Raw genomic sequence first — 12,644 nt, forward strand, 5'->3', positions numbered from 1 at the left:
AACTACCTGAAAGGGGGTTCCAAAGAGGATGGCTCTAGACTGTTCTCAATGGTAGCAGATGACAGAATGAGGAGTAATGGTCTCAAGTTGCAGTGGGGGAGGTTTAGATTGGATATTAGGAAAAACTTTTTCACTAAGAGGGTGGTGAAACACTGGAATGCGTTACCTAGGGAGGTGGTAGAATCTCCTTCCTTAGAGGTTTTTAAGGTCAGGCTTGACAAAGCCCTGGCTGGGATGATTTAACTGGGAATTGTTCCTGCTTCGAGCAGGGGTTTGGACTAGATGACCTTCAGGGGTCCCTTCCAACCCTGATATTCTATGATTCTATGATTCAACTCAGTCAGGGTGAGCGTTTATCTCCCGATGGATAGATTTCACACCATGAGTAATGTGATAGACCAGGTAATGTGTGCCTCTTGAACATAATTTCAGACTTTCCTTTCTCTCCCGGAATGCATCATGGACTTATGTCACACTATTTACCAGTCTCCACTTCCATTGCCCACAGACTTAGTTCCAAACAGTATATACACCAACCAGTCACAGCATGAACACCATAGTGACACTTTCTACCTGGATGAGGACCTCATTAATTGGTGGAAAAATCCTGAGTAAGTGTGTGTAGGTATTCCTTTCCTAGGCCCACACCTGAAAAGATGATCATTACAGATGCCTCCATGATAGGCTGGGGACCTCACGTGAACAGTCAGATGGTGCAGGGACTTGGATGTCTCGGGAGCCCAGAATGCACATCAGTCTTGTGGACTTCCGGGCAGTCCAGAAAGTTTGTGACGCCTTTCTACCGTTCATCCAGTTTCACCATAAACAGGGTTGAGTGAGATCCATCCCCCTGTGTGTAGAAGCTGTCACCTTATGGAACTGTTGGATCAAAAATCATATTACCCTATTGACAGTGTACTCTCCAGAAATCCAGAATTAATTGGAAGACAGCCTTAGCCAGTAGTGAACAGCATTTTCACTCAGTGGGGAACCCCCATTTCAGGCAGGTGAACAGGAAATGCAACATGTACTTCTCCAGGGGAGCTCAAGAAAAGCACTCCAGAGGCAATATTCTCCTTCTGATCTGGTCAGATTACTTGAGCTATGCCTACCCTCCCATCATGATACCACGTCAGGTTCTATAGAAGATTTAGCAAGACAAAGCACAAGTCATCCTCATTGCTCCCAAATGGCCCAGACAGTTCTGGTTTCTAAGCCTCCTACAAATGTCACCCCATCCAACAATCAGCATGCAATCCTTTCCAAATCTCTTGACTCATGAGAATGATAGCATCTACCATCTGAAAGCACTTCATCTCATGGCTTGGCATTTGGATGGGTGTCAAGCCTGGAAAATACCTGCTGTGAGGCCATGCAACCATTCTTAATAATAGCAGAAATGACTCCACCAGAAAATGCTACCTAGCTAAGTGGAAACATTTCTCTATCTGGGCCCAGCAAAAGCACATATCTTCAGAGACAGCAGATAGTCCCGCTGTTTTAGACTTACTATGAAGGCATCAGTTCTTTCCCTTAATTCACTGCAAGTTCACCTGGTGGCAATCAGCATGTGTCACCTGCCATCAGATCTTTACCCAGCCAGTAACCAAATTCTTGAAAGGCCTGATGAGAACCTTTCCACCAGTAAACAAACAAAATCTTCAACATGACCTTAACTTAGTACTTTTGGCACTCACTAAGTCACCCTTTGAACAACTAGCTATGTGTTCCATGTTTCACCTCTTGATGAAGGTAGCATTCCTCATTGCTATCACCTTGGCCGGAAGGGTAAGCGAACAAGGGGCACTCACAACTGATCCTTCATATGCAATATTCCATGAGGACAAATTTTTGCTGTGACTACACCCAAAATTCCCTCCTAGGTTAATTTACTTACATTGGCTAGTTCACCTACCTGTTTTGGGGGGGGGGGGGGGGTTGGTTTTTTTCCCCTGAAGGGTGAAGCCCCATGCTTCTGATAAGGAGAGGATTCTTCATTTCATTGATGTGTGATTTTTACCTGCTGAAAACAAAACAGATCAGAAAGCCTCCTAGGGTATGTCTACACTGAAATTAAACACCTGTTGTTGGCCCTTGTCAACTGACTCAGCTACAGGGTTGTTTAATTTGTGGTGTAGATGTTTGTGCTTGGGCTGGAACCCTGGTTCTGTGACCCTGTGAAGCGGGAGTGTCCCAGGGTTCAAGGCCGAGCCCAAACATCTACACCACAATTAGACAGTCCCATAGCCTCAGCCCAAGTCTGCTGACCAGGCCGACTGTGGGTGTTTAATTACAATGTAGACATACTCCTAGACTGTTGGTTGCCATAGCAGAACGAGTTCAAGGTCAAGCTGTATCCTTCCAGAGAATCTCTAAGTCGGTCTCTGGCTGTATTGTACTCTATAGTTGACACAACTCCCTCCCCGTATGGGGTATGGGCTCATATGCATAAGAGGCATCACTTCAAGAGGAATCCCTGCTTGATATTTGCGGTGCAGTTACATGGAGTTCCATCTACACATTCATGGGACATTATGCCTTGGTCCAAGACTGCTCCGCTGACGCATGCTTTGTGGAAGTGGTTCTACAAACATACTTGCACCCTCCTCCTCTCTAGGTACTATTTTGTCAGTCACCCACAGTAGAATATGCACTCGAAGAAGAAAGGGAAGTAACTGGAGTTCTTCAAGGTATGTGGTCCCTATCTATATGCCACTACCCACTCTCCTTCAGATGATAGAGTATCAGGGTTGGAAGGGACCTCAGGAGGTCATCTAGTCCAACCCCCTGCTCAAAGCAATACCAATCCCCAGTTTCTGCCCCAGATCCCCTCAAGTATTGAACTCACAACCCTGGGTTTAGCAAGCCAATTCTCAAACCACTGAGCTATCCTTCCCCCCGATCATGACTGGCTTTGCCATAGACAAAGGAACAGAAGAGCCAGTTGGTCTGCCCTGCCTCATTCTTTATACCCTCAGTACAGAGCACAAGGATAGCAGGGGCTTGGGCATAGACCAACAGACACTGCTTGCAAGAATTCTCTGTTCTCAGGCACTTGTATACCTACAGTGGTATATAGATAGGGACCATGCATCTCAAAAAACTCCAGTTATAAAGGTAAGTAACTTCCCTTTGTGCATTTCTCTGGATCTCCCTCAGTCTCTCTCCTGTATCACCTTAATTCCCTTCTGGTCACAGCCAAAATCCACATATTGAATGTACTGGATGAACTTGTATCAACCAGAATTGTAGTCTTGTTTAAGATCTTGTCAAAGTAATTTGTTATCACTTTTCTAAGGAAGGGGAAAAGCAAGCAGCAAGAGACTTTCTACAGAGTCAGAAGCAGGAGAGAATGTCTTAGCTTCTGTCTGTACAGAATCTTTCTTGTTTCTCTTTCTTTGCTTGACATAAACTGGATGAATGTCTTCTGATTATCCTTTCTATTTTCCACACTCTCATGTTCCCTTAAAACCAATTCATTCTCTAGTGGATCTGTGGTGGTGCTGCCCTCAGTTGTCCAGCAATTCTTCTGTCTCTCTTAGTACAGTGGGTTATCAGCTACACACCAAGACAACAGATCTTTTTCTCTAACGCAGCCATCAACTTGAACTTTATGCACAGAAAGCCTCTTCTGTCAACAGGCAGGAAACAAAATGTGGCTTGTAAGGGATGTGTCATAATAACTGTTCCATCACTGGTCAGCTTGTGTAGAATTGTACCTGGAGAAAAAGCTTCTACACACTCAGGCCTAGTCTACACTGAGTGGGGGATCAATCTAAGATACGCAACTTCAGCTACGAGAATAGTGTAGCTGAACTCTACATACTTAGATCATAGAATCATAGAATATCAGGGTTGGAAGAGACCTAAGGAGGTCATCTGGTCCACCCCCCTGCTCAAAGCAGGACCAATCCCCAATTAAATCATCCCAGCCAGGGCTTTGTCAAGCCTGACCTTAAAAACTTCTAAGGAAGGAGATTCTACTACCTCCCTAGGTAACGCATTCCAGTGTTTCACCACCCTCCTAGTGAAAAAGTTTTTCCTAATATCCAACCTAAACCTCCCCCACTGCAACTTGAGACCATTACTCCTTGTCCTGTCCTCTTCTACCACTGAGAATAGTCTAGAACCATCCTCTCTGGAACCACCTCTCAGGTAGTTGAAAGCAGCTATCAAATCCCCCCTCATTCTTCTCTTCTGAAGACTAAACAATCCCAGTTCCCTCAGCCTCTCCTCATAACTCATGTGTTCCAGACCCCTAATCATTTTTGTTGCCCTTCGCTGGACTCTTCCCAATGTATCCACATCCTTCTTGTAGTGTGGGGCCCAAAACTGGACACAGTACTCCAAATGAGGCCTCACCAATGTCGAATAGAGGGGGACGATCACGTCCCTCGATCTGCTCGCTATGCCCCTACTTATACATCCCAAAATGCCATTGGCCTTCTTGGCAACAAGGGCACACCGTTGACTCATATCCAACTTCTCCACCACTGTCACCCCTAGGTCCTTTTCCGCAGGACTGCTGCCTAGCCATTCGGTCCCTAGTCTGTAGCTGTGCATTGGGTTCTTCCGTCCTAAGTGCAGGACCCTGCACTTATCCTTATTGAATTTCATCAGATTTCTTTTGGCCCAATCCTCCAATTTGTCTAGGTCCCTCTGTATCCTATTCCTGCCCTCCAGCATATCTACCACTCCTCCTAGTTTAGTATCATCTGCAAATTTGCTGAGAGTGCAATCCACACCATCCTCCAGATCATTTATGAAGATATTGAACAAAACCGGCCCCAGGACCGACCCCTAGGGCACTCCACTTGACACCGGCTGCCAACTAGACATGGAGCCATTGATCATACCCGTTGAGCCCGACAATCTAGCCAACTTTCTACCCACCTTACAGTGCATTCATCCAGCCCATACTTCTTTAACTTGCTGACAAGAATATTGTGGGAGACCGTGTCAAAAGTTTTGCTAAACTCAAGAAACAATACATCCACTGCTTTCCCTTCATCCACAGAACCAGTAATCTCATCATAGAAGGCGATTAGATTAGTCAGGCATGACATTCCCTTGGTGAATCCATACTGACTGTTCTTGTTTCCTCTCATGTAAGTGCTTCAGGATTGATTCTTTGAGGACCTGCTCCATGATTTTTCCGGGGACTGAAGTGAGGCTGACTGGCCTGTAGTTCCCAGGATCCTCCTTCTTCCCTTTTTTAAAGATTGGCACTACATTAGCCTTTTTCCAGTCATCCGGGACTTCCCCGGTTCGCCACGAGTTTTCAAAGATAAGGGCCAACGGCTCTGCAATCACAGCTGCCAATTCCTTTAGCACTCTCGGATGCAACTCGTCCGGCCCCATGGACTTGTGCACGTCTAGCTTTTCTAAATAGTCCCTAACCACCTCTTTCTCCACAGAGGGCTGGCCATCTATTCCCCATGTTGTGATGCCCAGCGCAGCAGTCTGGGAGCTGACTTTGTTAGTGAAGACAGAGGCAAAAAAAGCATTGAGTACATTAGCTTTTTCCACATCCTCTGTCACTAGGTTGCCTCCCTCATTCATTAAGGGGCCCACACTTTCCTTGGCTTTCTTCTTGTTGCCAACATACCTGAAGAAACCCTTCTTGTTACTCTTAACATCTCTCGCTAGCTGCAGCTCCAGGTGCGATTTGGCCCTCCTGATTTCATTCCTACATGCCCGAGCAATATTTTTATACTCTTCCCTGGTCATATGTCCAACCTTCCACTTCTTGTAAGCTTCTTTTTTATGTTTAAGATCCGCTAGGATTTCACCGTTAAGCCAAGCTGGTCGCCTGCCATATTTACTATTCTTTCGACACATCGGGAAGGTTTGTCCCTGTAACCTCAACAGGGATTCCTTGAAATACAGCCAGCTCTCCTGCACTCCTTTCCCCTTCATGTTAGTCCCCCAGGGGATCCTACCCATCTGTTCTCTGAGGGAGTCAAAGTCTGCTTTCCTGAAGTCCAGGGTCCATATCCTGCTGCTTACCTTTCTTCCCTGTGTCAGGATCCTGAACTCAACCAACTCATGGTCACTGCCTCCCAGATTCCCATCCACTTTTGCTTCCCCTACTAATTCTTCCCAGTTTGTGAGCAGCAGGTCAAGAAAAGCTCCCCCCCAGTTGGCTCCTCTAGCACTTGCACCAGGAAATTGTCCCCTACGCTTTCCAAAAACTTCCTTGGAAACCCACTTGGAAAAGGTGGAAGCGATTCTGGACACGCTAAGACGGGCTGGCCTCACAGCCAACCCAGCCAAGTGTGCTATAGGGCTAGCCGAGGCTAAATACCTTGGCTACATTGTAGGAAGGGGCATGGTTAAGCCCCAGCTAAACAAACTAGAGGCTATCCAAAATTGGCCCTGGCCTAATTGGAAAAAGCAAGTCCGGGCATTCCTGGGTGTGGTGGGGTACAACTGACGATTTATTCCCCATTTTGCTACCAGAGCGAGTCCCCTGACAGACCTGATAAAAGCCCGGGGTCCGGACATGGTGAAGTGGACAGATGCCTCAGAGAAAGCATTCATGGATCTATGGACAGCCCTCTGCAGTAACCCCATGTTTATAGCCCCAGACTTCAACAAAGAATTCATTTTACAGACAGATGCATCTGAAGTAGGATTGGGAGCCATCCTATTGCAGATGGTCGGAGATGAACACCCAATCCTCTACCTCAGCAGAAAACTCCTTCCGAGAGATCAGAAGTATGCCATTGTTGAAAGACAGTGCCTAGCTGTGAAATGGGCCACGGAAACACTATGTTATTACCTTCTGGGACGACGGTTTACCCTTGTGACCAACCATGCACCCCTCCAGTGGATGCAACAAAATAAAGAGAAGAACGCAAGGGTGACCAGATGGTTCCTATCCCTACAACTTTTCCAATTCACCATACAACACCGGGCTGGAAGCCACCGTGGTAATGCAGATGGCTTGTCACGGGTACACTGCCTGACGTCCCAAGTTGCCCAATCCTGTGGTGTTGAGCAGAGGGGGGGATATGTGACAGGGTCGGGCCAGATGGCTACAGGAGAATGGTAGAAGGCAAATATATTACCCCAGGTTAAGTAGGTCCCTTTTCCTTGAGTAAGGTAACAGGGAAGGTTCCAGAACAATCAGGAACTTTCCAGAAACAATTAAGTCAGACAGCCTGATTAGAACACCTGCAGCCAATCAAGAAGCTGCTAGAATCAATTAAGGCAGGCTACTCAGGGCACCTGGGTTTAAAAAGGAGCTCATTTCAGTTTGTGGTGCACGTGTGAGGAGCTGGGAGCAAGAGCCATTAGGAGCTGAGAGTGAGAAGGCATACTGCTGGAGAACTGAGGAGTACAAGCATTATCAGACATCAGGAGGAAGGTCCTGTGGTGAGAATAAAGAAGGTGTTGGGAGGAGGCCATGGGGAAGTAGCCCAGGGAGTTGTACCTGTCATGCAGCTGTTACAGGAGCCACTATAGATAGCTGCAATCCACAGGGCCCTGGGCTGGAACCTGGAGTAGAAGGCGGGTCCAGGTTCCCCCTATCCCTCCAACTCCCTACTTAATACCGGAGGAGTTGAACTGGACTGTGGGTTCCACCAGAGGGGAAGGTCTCTGGCCCGTTCCCCAATCCACTAGGTGGATCAGCAGAGACTGCGGGGATTGTTCTTCTTCCATTCCCTATGCTGGCCAGTGATGAGGCTAACTGAGTGAACGGCAGATTTGAGCCACGAAAGTGGTCAAACTGAGGGCTGCCATGAACCTCTGAGACGAGAAAATCCGCCAATAAACGCAGGACCCACCAAGGCAGAGGAGGAACTTTGTCACACAGGGAAGGATTAACAGCTCAGACTTCAATCACATAGCCTGAACAAAGGATCAAGATCCCCAGTCACATGGCCCATAGAGAGACAAACAGATCAAACATACACTCACTATGTCAAAGCAAATCGCAGGTTCTGCAGCTGCTACTCAAACTCCCCTTAGCCTCTCCCTTTTGCCTTAGGTCTTAACATGAGTACAATACTTAAAATTTTTGTTCAGGGCCTATTTTCCAGTGACCAGTTTTCAAAGATGTATTAAAAAGTTAATATTAACGGTCTGGAGAGCACCCCTACTAAAGCTTTTAAACTCTTGGGTGTAAGTTCTGCTAATTTAAAGGACCTGCCATTTTAAAAATCTTTAACTTTAGTAGCTGCTGTGTAACATGCCCTTTAGTTACTGTTGGATTAAAAAGGACGTCATCATTATATAGTATGAATACTATATATAGTATTCGACATTGGTGAGGCCTCATCTGGAGTACTGTGTCCAGTTTTGGGCCCCACACTACAAGAAGGATGTGGATAAATTGGAGAGAGTCCAGCGAAGGGCAACAAAAATGATTAGGGGTCTAGAACACATGACTTATGAGGAGAGGCTGAGGGAGCTGGGATTGTTTAGCCTGCAGAAAAGAAGAATGAGGGGGGATTTGATAGCTGCTTTCAACTACCTGAAAGGGGGTTCCAAAGAGGATGGCTCTAGACTGTTCTCAATGGTAGCAGATGACAGAACGAGGAGTAATGGTCTCAAGTTGCAGTGGGGGAGATTTAGATTGGATATTAGGAAAAACTTTTTCACTAGGAGGGTGGTGAAACACTGGAATGCGTTACCTAGGGAGGTGGTAGAATCTCCTTCCTTAGAGGTTTTTAAGGTCAGGCTTGACAAAGCCCTGGCTGGGATGATTTAACTGGGAATTGTTCCTGCTTCGAGCAGGGGGTTGGACTAGATGACCTTCAGGGGTCCCTTCCAACCCTGATATTCTATGATTCTATGAATACATTATCCAGCTTGACTCCAAATATAGAACAGAAATATTTATTGAACTTGTTTGTATTGTGTACCTCCTTATTCAGTTTTATCTTCATCTAGTAATGGATCTATATCATTCCTGACATGTTTTGTTCCTGATTTTTGTAAAACCCTTTCTTACTGATTTTTAACCATATTGGCCATAAGTATATTGATACCTTTAACTTCTAATATCAATTGCCTATATTTTTAACTGATTTGTATTAATTACAATTTTTCTCTTTTTTCCCATTTGTTACATAATTTCTTATTTTTTTATTGTTCCTTTAACTTTCTTAAACTGGATTTTTTTTTTAACCAAGGTAATATTTTTTTTTATGATGTAGGAGTTCTGGCTTTTAGGATGCTTTATGCTAAATAGAATCTCTAATATCAACTTGTTAAAACATTTGCTTTTTTTTTTTTTTAAGCAACTCAAAACTTAATCCTACGTGACTAAACTTCAACTGTATTTATTAGTTGTTTGGTTTGTTTTGCTTTGTCAGGTTTTGATGAGCTAACTTGTTACTGTGGTGAGTCGGTAATTTATCCTCCTGTTCCTTGTGGTACTCAGCCACCAGAATGTAAAAACTCATGTACCAGACCACATGAATGTGATCATCCAGGTAAGTCATAGGTACACCCATATAACATTTTTAAATTGTCCAGTGTCTACATTTTTCTGTGTTCTCAGATTTATTGTTTGGTGTTCGAAAGATGAACCAGATTAGGTATATTTAAACCTTTCCTTTCCATTAATATGTTACTTTTTTTCCAAGTAAAATTGTTGGGGTTTTACACACCATTCAAAGTGTCTGAAGAATTTTTTAGCCATTCAAATAAACAAATCTCATTTTAACCTTGAGTTTAAATAGCATATTCTGAAAAGTAAGCACATGGTGACCTCCCCTTCTTGTAAAAAATGAGAAGAATGTGTCTTCACTACAACTGTAATATCTCATTTTATTATTTGGGACTACTATAATTAGTAGTAGATCTGCAGCAAATTGATACAAAGCATAGTACAGAACAAATTGATCAAATTACTGACAAATGCTTTCTTATGCCATGCTCTAGAACAGTGGTTTTCAACCTTTTTTCATTTGCAGACCCTTTGGAAATCTTAGACATAGTCTGCAGACCCCCTGATGGTCCAAGGACCATAGGTTGAAAACCATGGCTCTTAAAGCTAATACTCAGAATGTCCTACCGTGCAGCACAGGAACTCCAGGAAGGAAGGAATGTCTATGCAGCTAAAGTCATCCTGATGTTAAAGAATTTAAACATAATAGAATACCACACAAACATAAATTGTGTGGTTCTGAAAGAAGAAATTAGAATATAAAAGGCTCTGTAATATAAAATGTCTGAGTGAACTAAAGTATTTAAGAATTGTTTCCTGATTTTATATTCCTATGTCTGCAGTGTACCATACGTGTCATAGTGAAGAGAAGTGCCCACCCTGTACATACCTCACTCAAAAATGGTGTATGGGCAAGCATGAAGTAAGTGTGGCTGCTATTGAACAAATTACAATGACATTTTTAATTACAAATGAGCGATAGCCTTATGTGGGCTGTTATTTCTAAACTACATGTTACTTTGTGACTTGATATTTGCTTCTCTAAGGCTACTCCCCAAGTAGCCACAAAATTGATACCCACAGAAACTACAAACTGGTGGTGTTTGTAGGTGTTTGTAAGTGTTTGTTTCATGCAGTTTAAAATGATGAGATGCACTTTTGCTTTCTTTAGACCACATGTGTACAGACTTGATCCAGTATTTCCAGGTATAACATATCATATATATATATATATATATGATACATATATACACACACACACACACACACACACACTCAGGTTTGTGTTTAAAATAGATTGCAAAGAGCTTAGTGCAAAACCATAGATAATTTTCTTCTAAAAATCTATGCTCTATTAAAATATGGACATGATTAAAAGTATCTGAGAATACACACTTTACAATAACACATTCACTGTTAGTTATGATGTCTTTTTCCCTTTCCAGCTGCGGAACAATATTCCCTGTCATCTCACTGACATCTCTTGTGGTCTTCGCTGCAATCAAATGTTAAAATGTGGAATGCACAAATGTAAAAGGATTTGTCACAAAGGAGTGTGTCTCATAGATGAAGAGTGCAAACAGCCATGTACTAATCTGAGACTATACTGTAATCATCCCTGTATGGCTCCATGCCATCCGTCTTTACCTTGTCCTACAACTTCTTGCAACACAAAGGTGATGGCTCTGGAACAAAGAACGTAATTCACAGACAGACAAATTGTACACTAACAGGTTTCAGTCAATAATGAAAGATTAAAAAAAATTAAAATACTGACATTGAAACTTTCAAGATAATGCAATACTATCAGTATGCAAGTTTTGATATGAATTATTATATTAATGTGATAAAGCATTATGTATTTTATGGTTATTTTGTTTTTCAAAATTGCCACTATTAGAATGGCTAGTAGTTTGAGCAAAAGTACCTGCCAGATTTCTATCTGTTAAAATATTTGTCCCAGATCCTCAAATGTGATCCATTCACTTTTTGCTCCTGCATAAGCTAGCTCTCTATTGCTTGTGGGGATTTGGTATGGGTACGGAAATGTGGCGGAGGAGAGTTGTATCTGTCCTCGCTTGATATAAAATCGTAGTGACCTTAAGCTAGTGACATAACATAGAGCAGCCTGCTGGGGGCAACCACATAGAACAGACTCCTTCACACACCCACATCATCTGATCTTTGCTCAGAAGCAGGGAAAATCAAACTGTATATATTTCACTATAGTAGATGTGAACAAAATAACCACCCAAATCTCCCAATAAAAATGGTGGTTCTTCGAGTGCTGGTCCTTATGTGTATTCTACTGTGAGTACATGTGTTTGATGAGCCTGAGATTGGAAGATCTTGCTACTAGTGTCCATTGGTCCGTAGCTGCACTCTTGTCTCCTCGTGCTCTGAACCTACGTTGTAAGAGACCCTGCAGCCAACCACCTCTCTGTTTCCTTCTTACTGCTGCGTGGTCTGAGACGGAACACTCTAGTGTCCTCAAAAGTTCTTTCTTCAACTTTATCTGTAAATAGTTTTAAAATATTTTTTATTAGATAGTGTATTATTTTAGTATAATTAGTTAGGGAATGAGGAGCCCTTTTTCCCCTTTAGAGGCTTTCCCCCAACCCTATCTCTCCACCCTCTTCCCAGCATGAAGACTGAACTATGTTGGGAGTACTGGGATTCAAAAACTGCCTCTCCTGCCCATGAGCCTTCCTGGTCAGTAAATCATCAGAGGTGTGTATGCTGTCTGGGAGAAGTATATTTCTCTACCAGGTACAGTATCTACTGCTCCTTTCCTAGCTGGACCTGCCAGGTGCAGGACTTCAGGCTCAGAGTACATTTTATGGAGCAGGCAATGAGACCTTAGTCTGATGCAGGCCAGATAGCCCTCCCATATATTGGTCAAAGCACGTCCCCAGTTACCATTATTTTTGATACCCGGGTGAATAGGAATACAGTTAAGGACTCCTCCACTCAAGAGAAGCAATCTCTATGCTTGAGAGAATACTCTTCCTCAGAGTCCCCTCCCCAGCTGTCATTTGAATCATCATGCTCTGGTTCCAAATCCCCAAAGGCCCATCATACTTATTCTGAGGCTCAGAAGACTAACACTTCTCTGGCCACTACCACTTTGCCATTGGTACTGAGCAAAGAAAAATGCCATGAGTCTCGACCTCCACTACCAAAGAATTCTAAGAGCTATATGCACTGATGGTACTGTCATGTTTGCATTTGGAATCTAAGA

The 12,644-nt window shown here is 43.6% G+C and overlaps 1 protein-coding gene across 5 annotated transcripts in view; it reads left to right on the plus strand.

The window, feature by feature from the left end:
* The window catches only part of NFX1 (nuclear transcription factor, X-box binding 1), a 238,251-nt gene that overhangs the window by 142,870 nt on the left and 82,737 nt on the right, over nt 1-12,644 (plus strand). For all 5 annotated transcript variants that reach the window (XR_012157390.1, XM_073332429.1, XM_073332430.1 and 2 more), the window contains 3 exons: nt 9,327-9,446; nt 10,246-10,325; nt 10,849-11,079. Coding sequence is in view for 4 of the 5 variants with exons in the window: in XM_073332429.1 (XP_073188530.1) it covers nt 9,327-9,446; nt 10,246-10,325; nt 10,849-11,079 (431 nt within the window). In the remaining variant the exon portion in view is untranslated. The remainder of the gene's footprint in view (nt 1-9,326; nt 9,447-10,245; nt 10,326-10,848; nt 11,080-12,644) is intronic.

The sequence above is a fragment of the Lepidochelys kempii genome, chromosome 2, assembly GCF_965140265.1.
Source record: "Lepidochelys kempii isolate rLepKem1 chromosome 2, rLepKem1.hap2, whole genome shotgun sequence".
In the NCBI taxonomy this organism is placed as follows: Eukaryota; Metazoa; Chordata; order Testudines; family Cheloniidae; genus Lepidochelys; species Lepidochelys kempii.